Source organism: Scyliorhinus torazame, chromosome 1, assembly GCF_047496885.1.
Source record: "Scyliorhinus torazame isolate Kashiwa2021f chromosome 1, sScyTor2.1, whole genome shotgun sequence".
In the NCBI taxonomy this organism is placed as follows: Eukaryota; Metazoa; Chordata; class Chondrichthyes; order Carcharhiniformes; family Scyliorhinidae; genus Scyliorhinus; species Scyliorhinus torazame.
Window position 1 is genome coordinate 59,535,525 of NC_092707.1, and position 17,806 is coordinate 59,553,330.

The window sequence follows — 17,806 nt, forward strand, 5'->3', positions numbered from 1 at the left end:
GCTTTAAGGGCAGCACGGTAGCATTGTGGATAGCACGATTGCTTCACAGCTCCAGGATCCCAGGTTTGATTACCAGCTTGGGTCACTGTCTGTGCGGAGTCTGCACATCCTCCTCGTGTGTGCGTGGGTTTCCTCCCACAGTCCAAAGATGTGCGGGTTAGTTGGATTGGCCATGATAAATTGCCCTTAGTGTCCAAAATTGCCCTTAGTGGGGTTACTGGGTTATGGGGATAGGGTGGAGGTGTTGACCTTGGGTAGGGTGCTCTTTCCAAGAGCCGGTGCAGACTCGATGGGCCGAATGGCCTCCTTCTGCACTGTAAATTCTATGATCTAAGCACCACAAGAAAATGAATAAGCCTCAACCAATAGAGATAAAATAATTATCCCCCCCATCCCATATGTGAAACATTCCTGTACGTCAGTATTGTGTTGCTTAACTCCCTAATTTAAAAACCTGGTCCACACCCAGTTAGCAACAATGGCATATTCAATTAAGCCTAAAAATGACCAAATAAGGAATATAATAATTTCTAGATTACAAGGACCAGAGATAGCAATGGTTGAGCAAAATAGATGGACATTTCAGATACTCTGGAGTTCTATTGAACTACCTTTGTTATTGGCAGATTACATAATTTGAATATAATTCATGATCCATCTGATACCTTGTCCAAATAAACCATGCAAATGATTAGCATACATTGTACAAAAGCTCAATGCCATCCTTGTCTGGTATACATTTGCAGTAGGTATTAATAGATAGTAAGTTGGTATAGGAACCTACAACTAATCCAGCTGTATTGCTTTAGCTAAGATCAGCTAACTCAGCATGTGACCAAGGATGGAACACGTTCTGTCCCATAGTTTTTAAACAATTCAAATAAATATTGATAGTTGGACTTCCAACTTACATGAAATGCTTCTTTTATTTTCTTTACTGCACTTGAAGTTTTCACTTTCAGGTGCTCTTCTAGCAGCACACTTGATGGCTGAAAAGACATTATATGCTTTTACTTACAGATTTTAAAACAATTTGATTAAAAAAGCTTTATTTTTTCATTTATTTACCTGAGGTTTCACATTAAATGATGTTTTTTCAGGGTCACTTTGTGTTTCATTTTCATATTTTTCAACTAAACCTGCGATGAAATCTTCAATTTCTTGATGAAACTGTCTGAAATTAAAAATTGGAGCACAAATCAGAATGGCTAGTGTCAAACTGGAAATACTGCAAAAGAAGAAGTGAAAACTTAAAAAAGATGCTTAAAACTGAAACTTACTTTGAAATATTGTTGTTCATAAACAAGATCTGAACCATTGGGCCATCTGTTTTGGAGTCACTCACAACTATTTTACTGGCACAAATAAAGGTTAGAAGTTTAACGTAAACTTTCAAAACTTGAGGAATATGGAATCCAATCCAAATTAACATTTAGGTTGAAATTCAAGCACAAGCCACAAAACTAATTACATTTTGCCCATGTAATCTTTTTACATTGCACAAATATGCAATTGGTTCAAGTTCTATAAACTAAGATTTATTAACAACTTTTAGGTAATAGTGGCATTTAAAGACAAGAGAAATTTAGAATACACTAGCCAAATATTTCCACACAAACCATTTACATGTATGGAAATAACATTGTATACCCTGGAAAATATTACATGATCTTTATGACTAAATGCAACTGTTGGTTTCAACATAATTACAGAAAACATTACGAAGGTGTCTAGAGTTAAGCGTGAACTGTTAGGCTATCAATATTCATGTTACCTTGGCTGGGTCAACAAGTTCAACTTCCTCTTCAGTGCTTGATGTTAACTGATGGTTAAGGGAAAGGCCCTTATATAATGACAAGAAGCATACAAAACCAAACTATTAAAAAAACATTTTCCAAGCATTCAATGGGCAGAGGGAGTGCCTTAAAGTACACTGAGCTAGTTTTGCACTATTGAACCCATCTTTCACTAGGCACCCAAGTAGTTACACAATTTTCTATTTACTAAATAATGACCAGAAAGCGATACTTAGTTGGTTTTCCTTCTCTAAACTTAAACTTGAATCACCAAAAATCATATGGACACCACACAGATTAAATGAAATGCTTGCTATCATTCACATCATGTAAAAATACAACGGAAATTTGCACCTTATTGCCATGGATCTACAATCATTTTTGTTTGAAATAGACAGAGATTTACATAATATTGCAGCAAAAAAAGCTAGATTTATTTGCCTAGATATTAGTGCACACCTTCAGTTTTGGTTTTACACCAAAGTAAAATATACAGTACAACTCCACCTGGTGATAACATTTCTGAATTTACGGAGTAATGAAAGGGGAAAGAAACTAGCTCTCACACTCAGTTAGGCATTGGATACGTCTAGTGCAAAACAACTTAATCATCTTGAATGTCATCAGAACAATCTGAACACCTAGAATTTGACAGGTATTTGGTTGATTTTGTGGAGTCAGACTGTTTTTCCTGACAAGAAAACTTGTAGTTTATAGTACCGAACCTAGGTCCACAAACAAGGCAGACTGCGTTTCGAATCAACACATAGCGTTGATTAACACTTCACCAATATGAAGCGGTTTCGCTTTACACCTACTTTACAATTATTGTGTAACGTACATGGAATCCAGAATTAGTCTGGACCAGTTCTACTCTATCAGGTTAGTTCGAGTCTTCACACCCGATATGCCACTCATTCATTAATCAAATTTGTACACTGACGCTAACTTTGCAATGTGAATGTACCACACTACAATCCTTATTGTAATAACGATGATCTACTGTGACATTTATCAAAGTCTTGCGATAATACTAGACTTAAGATTTTGAAACTTCACGGATTGATCAGAAACTGGTAAATCCAAAGGTACTTCGGAGCAGAAAAAAAATAAAATATTGTGTGATAGAAAGGCTGAAAAGGGTGTAACAAGTTTCAAAGTACCGGAATTTACAACAAGTTCCGCAGGAACACAGCCAGTGTCGTAAAGGTACTTACACCAAAATTAGCTCCATGAAAAATTGCCCCAAACGAGGTAGTTTGAAATCATGTAGCCAGCCACTCCGCAGGGAGCGGTAAAAGACCCCCGCCCTGCTCCATGTGTTTTCAGGGCAGGAGGTTGCTGCGGGCGGTTGGTCGGATTCCTGAGGAACCCGAAATGAAGCTACAATGAGGTGACTCGCAGGCCTGTGTTCCGGGCCTATCTGGTGAAGCGAAACCAAAAAAAAAATCAGATTGTAAAAAAAGGGTAACCGCGATATGACCGGAGAAGAGTGGAAGCTTGCGAGCAGCGAGCGAACGCCGTTAAACGGCCGCTCTGCCCCGACTCCTTTACGCGGCTTCTCCGACACGAGCCAATCGCTCCCGAGGCGCCCCGTTTGATTTTGCGAGGCTCATTTCCTTTAAAGGAAAGGATATTCTCCGTCTTCAGGTCGCCCACTCGCTCCTCGAATTCCAGCAGCTTCTTCCTCATCGTCTCCGCCTCGCCCGCGTCCTCCGAGTCGTTGAAACGGATATGAGAAGGTTTTGAATCTTCAAACTCCTCGAACAACTGGCGGTCCCCAAAATCCAATTCCACCCCCTCGGCGGCCATCTTGTCACTAAGCGGCGAGTGACGTCGCTGGGAGGGTTAAAGGGCGGAGTTCAGAGCGCGCAGCGATTGTGATCCGCGTCGCTTCCATGGAGGGGAGCAGCTTGGCCTAAATCAGCGCCAGTCGTGAACCGGGGATAAGTATTGCTGTGAATTACGAATGCAACACCGGAGTCTCAATAAGTCACAGAGCCGCGTCAGTAAAGCTCGATATGAAGGCCAATTATTGTGGGAGCCTTCGAGGGGCAAATCATTTGCAACACCCGTTAAATTTTCAAGTCAATGACGAGTGAGGTTCTGCTAGGCCGCGGCCACTTTGCTGAGGAAGAGTTACGACATTGGGGATACTCGCCATCTCCTCCAGTTTTGTTTTGTGGCCTCTCTGAATGAGAACAAGCTTCATTGTGAGATCTCAGTAATTCAGTGCCTCCGGGGTGGGGGGGGGGGAAACCACATGGCGCCTGTTGTTGAACGTTTCCCCGTGCGATTGCCAGAATGGAGTGTGGGTCTCAGAAAAATCAGATTTGTATTCTTGAGTCCTCCCAATTCAATTAAGATGTGTCAGGATTTCCAGGTGGAGGTTGGTATCATTTAAATAGTAAATTTGAGTTTTTGTTATTTATATAAAGTTCCAAAGTCTGTTTTGGATGATGAGATGTCATAGAGTCTTGCAGCACAGAACGAGGTTCATCGTTTCTGCGCCGGCCATCAAGCTTCTCGTCTAATCCCATTTCCCAACACTTGGCCCGTTGTCATGTGTGGTATGGATTTATAACTTCCTAACCGGAGGGTATGATGACAGCTGCTATTTAATCTACATCTTTACTATGAATTAATTTATTTGAAGATATATTAGACCAAAATTTACATTTTAGTGCATAGCAAACGCTTAGAACAGCTATAACATCAGATTCAGTAATCCTTAAGGTTCCCTTATTAAGTTATGGAAGCAATGTCCAAATGCAGCAGTCAATGTCCAAATGCAGCAAGACCTGGATAATATCCAGGCTTTGGCTCACAAATGGCAAGTAACATCTGGGCCATGCAAGTGCCAGACAACGACCATCTCCAACAAAGAATCTAACTGCAGTCCCTTGCCATTGAATGGCATTGCTATTGTTGAATCATCCACTATCAACATAAGCACATAAGAACTAGGAGTAGGCCATCTGGCCCCACGAGCCTGCTCTGCCATTCAATGAGATCATGGCTGATCTTTTGTGGACTCAGCTCCACTTTCTGGCCCAAACACCATAACCCTTAATCCCTTTATTCTTCAAAAAACTATCTATCTTTATCTTAAAAACATTTAATGAAGGAGCCTCAACTCCTTCCCTGGGCAAGGAATTCCATAGATTCACAATCCTTTGGGTGAAGAAGTTCCTCCTAAACTCAGTCCTAAATCTACTTCCCCTTATTTTGAGGCCAAGCCCCATAGTTCTGCTTTCACTCGCCAGTGGAAACAACCTCCCCGCATCTATCCTATCTATTCTCTTCACAATCTTACATGTTTCTATAAGATCCCCCTGCATCCTTCTAAATTCCAACGAGTACAGTCCCAGTCTACTCTACCTCACCTCGTAATCCAACCCCCTCAACTCTGGGATTAACCTAGTGAATCACCTCTACACACCCCCCAGTGCCAGTACGTCCTTTCTCCGGTAAGGAGACCAAAACTGAACACAATACTCCAGATGTGGCCTCACTAACACCTTATACAATTGCAGCATAACCTCCCTAGTCTTAAACTCCATCCCTCTAGCAATGAAGGACAGAACTCAATTTGCCTTCTTAATCACCTGTAAACCAACTTTTTGTGACTCATGCACGAGCAAACCCAAGTCTCTGCACAGCAGCATGTTTTAATATTTTATCATTTAAATAATAATCCCTTTTGCTGTTATTCCTACAAAAATGGATAACCTCACATTTGTCAACATTGTATTCCATCTGCCAGACCCTAGCCCATTCACTTAACCTATCCAAATCCCTCTGCAGACTTCCGGTATCCTCTGCACTTTTTGCTTTACCACTCATCTTAGTGTCGTCTGCAAACTTGGACACATTGCACTTGGTCCCCAACTCCAAATCATCTCTGTAAATTGTGGGCCCAACACTGATCCCTGAGGGACACCACTAGCTACTGATTGCCAACTACAGAAACACCCATTAATCTTTGCTTTCTATTAATTAACCAATCCTCTATCCATGCTACTACTTTACCCTTAATACCATGCATCTTTATCTTATGCAGCAACCTTTTGTGTGGCACCTTGTCAAAAGCTTTCTGGAAATCCAGATATACCACATCCATTGACTCCCCGTTATCTATTGCACTGATAATGTCCTCAAAATATTCCACTAAATTAGTTAGGCACAACCTGCCCTTTATGAACCCATGCTGCGTCTGCCCAATGGGACAATTTCCATCCAGATGCCTCGCTATTTCTTCCTTGATGATAGATTCCATCATCTTCCCTACTGAAGTTAAGCTAACTGGCCTATAATTACCCGCTTTCTGCGGGTAATATCATGGAGGTTACCAGTGACCAGAAACTAAACCGGACTCGCCATATAAATACTGTGCCTACCAAGAGCAGGCCACAGGCTATGAATCCTGTGGTGAATAACTCTCCTCTTGACTTCCCAAAGACTGTTCACAGCATAAAAGGCCCGAGTCAGGAGTGTAATGGAATACTCTCCCCTGGCCTGGGTGAGTGCAGCTTCAAAAACACTCAAGAAGCTCAACACCATCTAGGACAAAGAAGCCCGCTTGATTGGCATTCTATCCACAAACATTTAGTCCCTCCAGCATCGACGTACAGTAGCAGGAGCATGTACTATCTATAAGATGCACTGCAGGAACTCACCAAGGCTCCTTAGGCAGTATTCAATCCAGGCCCATTATCATCTAGAAAGACATGAGTTGCAGATGCCATCACTTGGACATTTCCCACAACTCCCCACCCTGACTTGGAAATATATCATAATTTCTTTACTGTCGCTTGGTCAAAACTTTCTCCCTAACACCACTGCTGGTGTACATTGTTCGTCTGTCGTCCGTGAGTCAGATTTGTATTCTTGAGTCCTCCCAATTCAGTTACATCAGTTCAAGATGGCAGTTCACTACTATCTTCTCGAGGGTAATTAGGGATGGGCAATAAATGCCAATGAAGCCCAGATCCCTTCAATGTTATCATTACAACTGAATGCATTATAGCAATGCAAACATAATTGTTTGTTTGCTCTGTTATGGGAATCCAATCATGGACACCCTCTGAAGTCAACATTTGTTTCTTTATTTTCTTTTGTGTGGTTTAAAGAGAAAATGGTATAATCTTATTTGGCAATAGATTAAAAAATTTTAAATGTATTTTGCTACAAACCGGTTACAACACATAAACACTCTGGGGGAAAAATATTTCCCAAAAATCAACCAAACAGTCTGTACAAATTTTTGCACCGCCACCTGGCACCCCCCCCCACCCCCGCCGCGTGATGAACAGCTCCTCAAACACGGTCACAAACATCCGGCACCTTTTCTCAAACCACCCCTGCAGAGCCCCTAACTCATATTTTATCCTCTCCAAGTGCAGGAAATCGTACAGGTCTGTTGATGAGTCCGAATACAGGAGGGAGATAGAGAACCTAGTGGAGTGGTGTAGCGACAACAATCTCTCCCTTGAAGGACTTCCGGTTGTGGCAGGGATGAGCTAGCCGCATGTTTCGGCGGCTCCAGCTCCGACGGAACTTCGGGCTCTTTTAAGAGCCCCAACGGGGACTTGGACGGCCGTAAAACCCGGTGCGAGGCGCGAGGGAAGGGAGTCCCCCCCCGAACGACGGAGGGAAAAACCGGCAGCTGCAGCCCGAAGAATCTGCAGCCAGAAGATCAGAGAGAGAGAGAGAGAGGGAGTGAAACAAAATGGCGGCGGAGAAACCACAGGTGACATGGGGGCCTGAGCAGGACGAGGTGGTGAGACGGTGCGTGGACCTGCTGAAGAAGGAGGTAATGACCCCGTGACAGGCAATTGAGGGGCTTAAGGAGACTTTAAAGACCCAGGAGACGGAACTTCGCGTGGTGGAGCAGAAGGTGTCAGGTATTGAGGACGAGGTCCTGGGCCTGGCGGTCAAGACTCAGACGCACGAGGCACTTCATAAAAAGTGTGCTGACAGGATTGAGGCCCTTGAAAATGGAGCGCGAAGGAAGAACCTTAGGATACTAGGTCTCCCGGAGGGTGTGGAAGGAGTGGGCTGTGGAGCGTATGCAAGTAAGATGCTGAGCTCACTGATGGGTGCTGAGGCCCCTGCGGGCCCCATGGAGGTGGAGTGGGCAAATAGGATCCCGGCGAGAAGACCAAAAGCGGGAGAACCACCGGGGGCGATAATCGTGTGATTCTACCGCCTTAAGGACAGAGAAGAGGTCCTGAGATGGGCCAAAAAGGTGCGGAGTAGCAGATGGGAGAATGCGGTGGTAAGGATCTACCAGGATTGGAGTGCGGAGGTGGCGAGAAGGAGGGCGAGCTTCATCCGAGCCAAAGAGGTTTTGCACAAAAGGAAGGTGAAGTTTGGGATGCTGCAGCCGGCAAGACTATGGGTCACGTATCAGGAGAGACACTATTATTTCGAGACGGCGGAGGAAGCATGGTCCTTCATCAATGAAGAGAAACTGGACCGGAACTGAGGGACTGATGCTGCAGGGAACTGTTATTGTTGTTATTATTGTTTTTGTTAATGGGATGGTGAAAGTTAAGCGAGAAGTAAACAGGGAAGGGGGGGGACACTGGGGAAATGTGGGCGCCGGTGAGGGGGGAGAGGCGGGACATAGTCAGAGAATGGGGAAGGAGAGGGGGAGGGGAAAGGGAGCTGCGCCATAAGAGGCGGGACAGGTAAAGGGATGTTCCCGCGCCAGAAAGAATAAGGCGGGAAAACAGGCGCAAGGCGGATGGGAGTTCCCTCACACCGGGGGGGCCGAGGAGCGAGCAGGAGTAGCCGGGGTCAGTTGAAGTCAGCTGACTTACGGAAGTGATATGGGGGGAGCAATCAAGCTCGATAGGGATCTAGCAGGGGGAGGGGGGAAGGGGACAACTGGGTTGCTGCTGCGGAAATCCAAAAGGAAATGGCGAAAGAGAAGGTGGTCAGGGGCGGAATGCGACGCTGGGGGAGCGAGCGGGAGCGCGGAGGCGGGATATGGGACTGGCCTAGAGAAGGTAATGGCTAGTCGACACGGGAGGGGGGCAGGTAGCCCCCCAGTGAGGCTGATCACGTGGAACGTGAGAGGCCTGAATGGGCCGATTAAAAAGGGCCCGAGCGCTCGCGCATTTGAAAGGACTAAGGGCAGACGTGGTTATGCTCCAAGAGACGCACCTAAAGGTGGCGGACCAAGTTAGGCTAAGGAAAGGATGGGTGGGACAGGTGTTTCACTCAGGGCTGGACGCAAAGAACAGAGGGGTGGCCATTTTGGTGGGGAAACGGGTAGCATTTGAAGCAAAGAACATCGTAGCAGATAGTGGAGGTAGATATGTAATGGTGAGTGGTAGGCTGGAGGGAATGGAGGTCGTGTTGGTTAATGTGTATGCCCCAAATTGGGACTATGCGGGGTTCATGAGAAGGATGCTGGGGCGTATTCTGGACCTGGAGGCAGGAAATTTGATTTTAGGAGGGGACTTCAATACGGTGCTGGACCCGGGGCTAGATAGATCCAGCTCAAGGACTGGAAGAAGGCCGGCAGCGGCCAAGGTACTTAAGGAGTTTATGGACCAAATGGGGGGAGTGGATCCATGGCGATTTCTTAGACCCAGGGCTAGGGAGTATTCCTTCTTCTCCCACGTCCATAAAAGTGTACTCCCGGATAGATTTTTTTGTTCTAGGAAGGTCGTTGATCTCTAGGGTGGAAGAAGCTGAATACTCAGCCATAGCGGTTTCGGATCATGCCCCACATTGGGTGGACCTGGAAGTAGGAGAGGACAGGGAGCAGAGAACACTCTGGCGATTAGATGTGGGACTGATGGCGGATGAGGGAGTGTGTGCAAGAGTGAGGGGGTGTATCGAGAGATACCTGGAGGTCAATGACGACGGCGAGGTCCCTGTGGGAGTGGTCTGGGAAGCACTAAAAGCGGTGGTCAGAGGCGAGCTGATTTCTATTGGGGCCCACAAAAGGAAAACAGAGGCCAAGGAAAGGGATAGATTACTGGGGGAGATTTTAAGGGTGGACAGGGAATTTGCAGAGACCCCGGAGGAGGAGCTGTACAGGGAGAGGAGACGACTCCAGACCGAGTTTGACCTTCTGACCACCAGAAAGGCGGAGGTACTGTGGAGGAAGGCACAGGGGAGGAGGTATGAATATGGGGAAAAGGCTAGTCGCCTGTTGGCGCCCCAACTGCGAAAGAGGGCAGCAGCGAGGGAGATAGGAGGAATTAGGGATGAAAGGGGAGACACCGTGCGAAGGGCAGGAAAGATAAATGAGGTGTTTAAGACCTTTTATGAAGAACTGTATAGGTCTCAGCCCCCAGAGGGCGAGGAGGGGATGCGGCAGTTCCTGGACCAGTTGAGGTTCCCGAAAGTGGAGGAGCAGGCGGTGGCAGGCCTGGGGGCGCCGATTGAGGTGGACGAGGTTATTAAGGGACTGGGAAGCATGCAAGCAGGGAAGGCCCCGGGGCCAGACGGGTTCCCGGTGGAATTCTACAGAAAATATGTGGACTTGTTGGCCCCGTTATTGGCGAGGACGTTCAATGAGGCCAGGGAAGGGGGGACACTACCCCCGACAATGTCGGAGGCGATGATATCGCTAATTTTGAAGAGGGACAAAGATCCGATGCAGTGTGGGTCCTATAGACCTATCTCACTATTGAACGTGGACGCCAAACTGCTAGCAAAGGTGCTGGCATCGAGGATAGAGGACTGTGTCCCAGGGGTGGTGCACGAAGACCAGACAGGGTTCGTAAAAGGGAGACAATTGAATGTTAATGTGCGACGGCTATTAGGGGTGATAATGATGCCCTCAGTGGAGGAGGAGGCAGAGATAGTGGCGGCAATGGACGCAGAGAAGGCATTTGATAGGGTGGAGTGGGAGTATTTATGGGAAGTGTTAAGGAGTTTTGGGTTTGGGAACGGATTTATTCGCTGGGTTAGACTACTTTATGGGGCACCGACGGCAAGCATAGTTACAGGTCGACATAGATCGGAGTATTTCCGATTATATAGGGGAACAAGACAGGGATGCCCGCTGTCTCCATTGTTGTTTGCGCTGGCAATTGAACCTCTGGCCATGGCGCTGAGAGACTCCAGGAAATGGAGAGGGGTGACTAGAGGGGGAGAAGAACACCGAGTTTCGTTATACGCGGATGACCTATTGCTATACGTGTCGGACCCAGCGGGGGGGATGATCGAGGTTATGCGAATCTTGAGGAGGTTCGGGGAATTTTCGGGGTACAGGTTAAATGTGGGGAAGAGTGAATTATATGTGATACATCCAGGGGACCAGAGTAGAGAGATAGAAGGCTTACCGCTAAGGAAAGTGGAAAGAAACTTCCGATACTTGGGGATTCAGATAGCTAGGAGCTGGGGAACCTTGCACAGACTTAATCTGACACGGCTGGTAGAACAAATGGAGGAGGACTTTAAGAGGTGGGACATGCAGCCTTTATCGCTGGCGGGCAGGGTGCAGGCAATTAAGATGATGGTCCTCCCGAGGTTCTTATTTGTATTTCAATGTCTCCCTATTTTAATCACCAGGACCTTTTTTAATAAAATAGATAGGAGCATTACGAGCTTTGTGTGGGCAGGGAAAGTTCCGAGAGTAAGGAGGGGGTTCCTTCAGCGCAGTAGGGACAGAGGAGGACTGGCACTACCGAACTTGGGAGATTATTATTGGGCCGCCAATGTGGCAATGATACGTAGATGGATGATGGAGGGTGAGGGAGCGGCGTGGAAAAGGCTGGAGAGAAGGTCCTGTAAAGGGACGAGTCTAGAGGCGCTAGTGACGGCGCTGCTACCGTTCTCACCGAAAAAGTACACCACGAACCCGGTGGTGGCGGCAACACTGAACATATGGGGACAGTGGAGGCGACAGAGAGGGGTGCGGGGAGCCCTGGTGGGGTCCCCTATCAGGAACAACTATAGGTTCGCCCCAGGAAGAATGGATGGAGGATTTCAAAGCTGGTACCAGTTGGGAATTAGGAAGGTGGGAGATTTATTCATAGATGGGACTTTTGCGAGCTTGGGAGCACTGGAGGAAAAGTATAAGTTACCCCGGGGGAATTTCTTGAGATATATGCAGGTGAGGGCATTTACTAGACAACAGGTGAGGGAATTTCCGCGGCTCCCGACACAGGGGATACAGGACAGGGTGCTTTCAGGGGTGTGGGTCGGAGAGGGCAAGGTGTCAGAGATTTACCGAGAGATGAGGGAAGAGGGGGAGGAGTCGGTGGGCGAACTAAAAAGAAAGTGGGAAGAAGAATTAGTGGAGGAGATAGAGGAGGGTATGTGGGCTGATGCCCTAAGCAGGGTAAATTCCTCTTCCTCATGCGCCAGGCTTAGCCTGATTCAATTTAAGGTGCTACATAGAGCACACATAACTGGGGCAAGATTGAGCAGGTTCTTTGGAGTGGAGGACAAATGTGGGAGGTGTGGCGGGAGCCCGGCAAACCATGCACATATGTTTTGGGCGTGCCCGGCACTGGAAGGGTATTGGAAGGGAGTGACGGGAGTGATTTCGCAGGTGGTGAAGGCCCGGGTCAAACCAGGCTGGGGGTTAGCTCTATTTGGAGTTGCGAAAGAGGCCGACGTTGTGGCCTTTGCGTCCCTAGTAGCCCGGCGCAGGATCCTACTCATGTGGAAGGAGGCGAAACCCCCCGGACTGGAGGCCTGGGTAAACGATATGGCGGGGTTTATTAAACTGGAGCAGATAAAGTTTGCCCTGAGAGGATCGGCTCAAGGGTTCACCAGGCGGTGGCAGCCATTTCTCGACTACCTAGGGGAACGTTAGAGGGAAGACGGATGACCAGCAGCAGCAACCCAGGGGGGAGGGGGGGGGGGGGGAGGGGGAGGCAGTTGAGTATAGGTCAATAGAGTACGAGGTTTTGTTACTTGTATATTATTACTACTATTATTATTATTGTTAAAAAGTTTAAAAATTTCTGTTTTGTTACTGTTATCGTTTCGCTTGTTTTGTAAGCGGGAAAAATGTTGCTCGGAAAAAAATTTCAATAAAATATATTTTTAAAAAAACAATCTCTCCCTCAGCAAAACTAAAGAGCTGGTAATTGACTTCAGGAAGCAAAGTACTGTACTCACCCCTGTCAGTATCAGCGGGGCCGAGGTGGAGATGGTTAGCAGTTTCAAATTCCTAGGGGTGCACATCTCCAAATATTTGTCCTGGTCCACCCATGTCGACGCTACCACCAAGAAAGCACAGCAGCGCCTATACTTCCTCAGGAAACTAAGGAAATTCAGCATGTTCACATTGACTCTTACCAGCTTTTACAGATGCACCATAGAAAGCATCCTATCTTGCTGCATCACAGCCTGGTATGGCAACTGCTCGGCCCAGGACCGCAAGAAACTTCAGAGAGTCGTGAACACAGCCCAGTCCATCACACAAACCTGCCTCCCATCCATTGACTCCATCCATTGACTCCGGGCAGCACGGTAGCATTGTGGATAGCACAATTGCTTCACAGCTCCAGGGTCCCAGGTTCGATTCTGGCTTGGGTCACTGTCGGTGCGGAGTCTGCACATCCTCCCCGTGTGTGCGTGGGTTTCCTCCGGGTGCTCCGGTTTCCTCCCACAGTCCAAAGATGTGCAGGTTAGGTGGATTGGCCATGATAAATTGCCCTTGGTGTCCAAAATTGCCCTTAGTGTTGGGTGGGGTTACTGGGTTATGGGGATCGGGTAGAGGTGTTGACCTTGGGTAGGGTGCTCTTTCCAAGAGCCGGTGCAGACTCGATGGGCCAAATGGCCTCCTTCTGCACTGTAAATTCTATGATCTACACCTCCCGCTGCCTGGGGAAAGCGGGCAGTATAATCAAAGATCCCTCCCACCCGGCTTACTCACTCGTCCAATTTCTTCCATCGGGCAGGAGATACAGAAGTCTGAGAACACGCACGAACAGACTCAAAAACAGCTTCTTCCCCACTGCCACCAGACTCCTAAATGACCCTCTTATGGACTGACTTCATTAACACTACACCATGTATGCTTCATCCGATGCCAGTGCTTATGTAGTTACATTATATATGTTGTGTTGCCCTATTATGTATTTTCTTTTCTTCCCTTTTCTTCTCCTGTACTTAATGATCTGTTGAGCTGCTCGCAGAAAAATACTTTTCACTGTTCCTCGGTACACGTGACAATAATCCAATCCAATCCAATCCAAAGGTCCCCCAACCAAGCCGTTACCCCCGGTGGCGATGCTGACAACCACTCCAGTAAGATTTGCCGCCGTGCAATCAGAGAGATGAAGCCCACAACATTGGCCTTGCTCCTCTGAAACCCCAAATATCGCCACCGAAGGGTCCGAGTCCACCTTCTCCATGATCCTGGCTAAGACCTCGAACACTCCCGCCCAGAATCTTCCCAATTTTTCACAATCACAAAACATGTGTTTGTGATTCACTGGGACCCGCCCACATGTCTCACTCATCTGCTACCCCCTGGAAGAACCCACTCATTCTCGCCTGTCATATGCACCCTGTGGCAATATATAAATTTAATGTCCAAATTAAACAGACGACTGGTCAAAACAAAATTAAGAGTTTTAAAAATATATATTTTAATTCTATTTTAACATTTTAAGCATACAACCAACAAAGCAAAATAACCCCCAGCAGCTGATGGTAACCAACTCTTTAAAATGTAATATAAACACACCCCATCGCTTGTGGAACCCCTCACTCGCACCCCTCAAAATAAACTTAACCTTCTCTAAATACAGGAACTTCATCAAATCCCTCAGCCATACTGAGGAACAAGATTTAAAAAAAATATTTTAATGGAATATTTTCACTCCTACAAACTTGGACATTGGTTCTGGACGGTCTTCTTTGAAACAAACAGGTTTGAGGCATGCCCAGAACATGTGGGTGTGGTTGGCTGGGCCATCTTGGCACACTATTTTCAGGTGCATTAGGCTTAACCTTGCACATGTGGATGTGGAGTTAGCCCTGTTCAGTGCTTCCCTCCAGAGTCCCCACCCTATTTTTGTTTTATTTTTTAAAAAAAGTGCCCAATTCATTTTTTCCAATTTAGGGGCAATTTTGTGTGGCCAATCCACTTACCCTGCACATCTTTGGGTTGTGGGGGCGAAACACACGGAAGCATGGGGAGAATGTACAAATTCCACTCAGGATCGAACCTGGGACCTCTGTGCCGTTTCCCATGTCCAGTCCAGCGGGGAGTGTACCCCTTTTTGTCGTCATCCTCACAGATCCCTGCAGTGATGGAGAGTGGGAGTGTATCCCGCCTCTGCAGGGCCAAGGAACAAAATTAAGGGTTAAAAGAAAGTCTTGCCGGGGGAAGGTGCGTGCCAGGGAGGAGAGGGGGAAGGGGTTGGGGAGGGTGCATGCCGGGGAGGAGAGGGCGGGGGGGGGGGGGGGGGGGCGGCGGTTGGGGAGGGTGCGGGCTGGGGTGGAGAGGGGGGGGGTTGGGGAGGATGCGTGCCGGGGAGGAGAGGGGGGAGGGTGCGTGCCGGGGAGGAGGGGGGAGGGGTTGGGGAGGGTGCATGTCGGTGGGGAGGAAGGGGGGTTGGGGAGGGTGCATGCCGGCGAGGAGAGGGGGAGGGGTTGGGAAGGATGCGTTGCCGCGAGGAGAAGGGGAGGGGTTGGGGAGGATGCGTGCCGGGGAGGAGAGTGGGTGGGGTTGGGGAGGGTGCGTGCCGGGGAGGAGAGGGGGAGGGGTTGGGGAGTGTGCGTGCCGGGGAGGAGAGGGGGAGGGGGAGGGGTTGGGGAGTGTGCGTGTCAGGGAGGAGAGGGGGAGGGGTTGGGGAGCGTGCATGCCGGGGAGGGGTTGGGGAGGATGCGTGCCGGGGAGGAGAGGGGGAGGGGTTGGGGAGGGTGCATGTCGGGGAGGGGTTGGGGAGGATGCGTGCCGGGGAGGAGAGGGGGAGGGGTTGGGGAGTGCGCGTGCCGGGGAGGAGAGGGGGAGGGGTTGGGGAGTGTGCGTGCCGGGGAGGAGAGGGGGAGGGGTTGGGGAGTATGCGTGCCGGGGAGGAGAGGGGGAGGGGTTGGGGAGGGTGCATGTCGGGGAGGGGTTGGGGAGGATGCGTGCCGGGGAGGAGAGGGGGAGGGGTTGGGGAGTGCGCGTGCCGGGCAGGAGAGGGGGAGGGGTTGGGGAGTGTGCGTGCCGGGGAGGAGAGGGGGAGGGGTTGGGGAGTATGCGTGTCGGGGTTGGAGAGGGGGAGGGGTTGGGGACGGTGCATGCTGGGGAGGGGTTGGGGAGGATGCGTGCCGGAGAGGAGAGGGGGAGGGGTTGGTGAGGGTGCGTGCCGGGGAGGAGAGGGGGAGGGGTTGGGGAGGGTGCGTGCCGGGGAGGAGAGGGGGAGGGGTTGGGGAGGATGCATGCCGGGGAGGAGAGGGGGGAGGGTGCGTGCCGGGGAGGAGGGGGGAGGGGTTGGGGAGGATGCATGTCGGTGAGGAGGAAGGGGGGTTGGGGAGGGTGCATGCCGGCGAGGAGAGGGGGAGGGGTTGGGAAGGATGCGTTGCCGCGAGGAGAGGGGGAGGGGTTGGGGAGGGTGCGTGCCTGGGGGTGTTGGGGGGGGGGGTGCGTGGTTGGGGGGGGGGGGGTGTTGGGGGGGGGGTTGCGTGCCGGGGAGGGTGCGTGCCGGGGAGGAGAGGGGGGAGGGATTTGGGAGGGTGCGTGTCAGCGAGGGGGGGTTTGGGTAGGGCGAGTGATGGAGATGGTGCGTGCCGGGGAAGAGAGGGGGGGTGCCGCTTCCTGGGGCGGGGCTGCCTAGATGGGCCAGGCTGCGGCTTGGGCGACTGGGATGGCGAGCTGCCAGCCTGTCCTGCCCGTTACCCACCAGATGCACCTGGGATCGGGGGAGGGGGGGGGAGTCCGAGGTGTCAGGGTGTCCCCCTCTCCTCCCCGGCACGCACCCTCCCCAACCCCATCTCCCTCGGGGTGCCCGCTGGCCCCGGGCCTCTACATGGGTCGGGGTTGCGAATGGACCGAGCACCCAACGCTACCTCGACACCTGCCGCTGTCTGTCCTGGAGGCCCGCCCTGGTATCAACAAGGGTCTGCAAGTTTGCAGCCATGGAGCTCGGAGTTGGCCATCCCTGTCAGTGTCTGGGCAACGCCAGCCAGCACCTGGGCAATGGCGCCGATGCCCTCAACAGTGGCCTGCAGAGACTGGGCCATTGCCTGCTGAGACTGGCCACGGCATTGAGCACCTCTGCGATCTGCTGCTGGCTCTGGCTCATGGCTGCCTGTGAGAGGGCAGCCATGTCCTGGGCCAAGAAAGTCTCACACCTTGCAAACTGCGACCCATGTCTGACACCGTCGCACCCATTGCCTCCACAGCGGACGCCGCACGTGCGGTGTCAGCCTGGGTGGCACGCATGACCGGCACCACTACCTGCTCCTGCATGCGGGTAGACCTTCCACCTTCGTCTGCAGATGCCGCAAGCCAGCCGGCCCCCTTCGGTTGTCCCTTGGTGCGTGCCAGCATCGGGACTATGGGTGGGTGTGGTAACTCCAGTAACCCGTGACCCGTCTGGGCAGCAGATGGTTGCCTGCACCGGGCTGCCCTCCGACCGCCCGGCCCCTCGGCTGCTCCTGCCTCTGTACCGGGACGGCTGTGTTGTGCGCACCAGTTAGTGTCCCAGGTGCCTCATCACTAAAGTGCCCAACCGAGGTGAGTGTCTCTGCAATGGTGGAGGGTGTAGGAGATAGCAGTGGCATAATGGCGTGCTCCTCATCCGACCAGAATTCCGGGGTCCCCTGGAATGTTGATTCCTGTCCATCCGTCCCCTGTGTGTGGGTGTCCTGTGTGTCGGGGTCCTGTGTGTCGGGGTCCTGTGTGTCGGGGTCCTGTGTGTCGGGGTCCTGTGTGTCGGGGTCCTGTGTGTCGGGGTCCTGTGTGTCGGGGTCCTGTGTGTCGGGGTCCTGTGTGTCGGGGTCCTGTGTGTCGGGGTCCTGTGTGTCGGGGTCCTGTGCATCAGTGTCCTGTGCCGGCTGCGATGGGGGCCTGTTGCTGTGGCTGCCCT

General features: G+C 50.3%; 2 protein-coding genes across 2 annotated transcripts in view; one reads left to right on the plus strand and one right to left on the minus strand.

Annotated features, from left to right (window-relative positions):
• Positions 1-3,629, minus strand: part of zcchc8 (zinc finger, CCHC domain containing 8) — a 71,721-nt gene extending 68,092 nt beyond the window's left edge. Inside the window, exons 1-5 of the mRNA XM_072495483.1 lie at positions 3,432-3,629; positions 1,775-1,815; positions 1,281-1,355; positions 1,069-1,174; positions 912-989 (exon numbers count right to left, since the gene is read on the minus strand). Of these exons, the coding sequence (XP_072351584.1) occupies positions 912-989; positions 1,069-1,174; positions 1,281-1,355; positions 1,775-1,815; positions 3,432-3,608 (477 nt within the window). The 5' untranslated portion in view covers positions 3,609-3,629. The remainder of the gene's footprint in view (positions 1-911; positions 990-1,068; positions 1,175-1,280; positions 1,356-1,774; positions 1,816-3,431) is intronic.
• Positions 3,630-3,690: 61 nt separating this feature from the next.
• Positions 3,691-17,806, plus strand: part of LOC140408378 (uncharacterized) — a 39,421-nt gene continuing 25,305 nt past the window's right edge. The window contains exon 1 of the mRNA XM_072495496.1: positions 3,691-4,185. Coding sequence (XP_072351597.1) covers positions 4,060-4,185 — 126 coding nt within the window. The 5' untranslated portion in view covers positions 3,691-4,059. The remainder of the gene's footprint in view (positions 4,186-17,806) is intronic.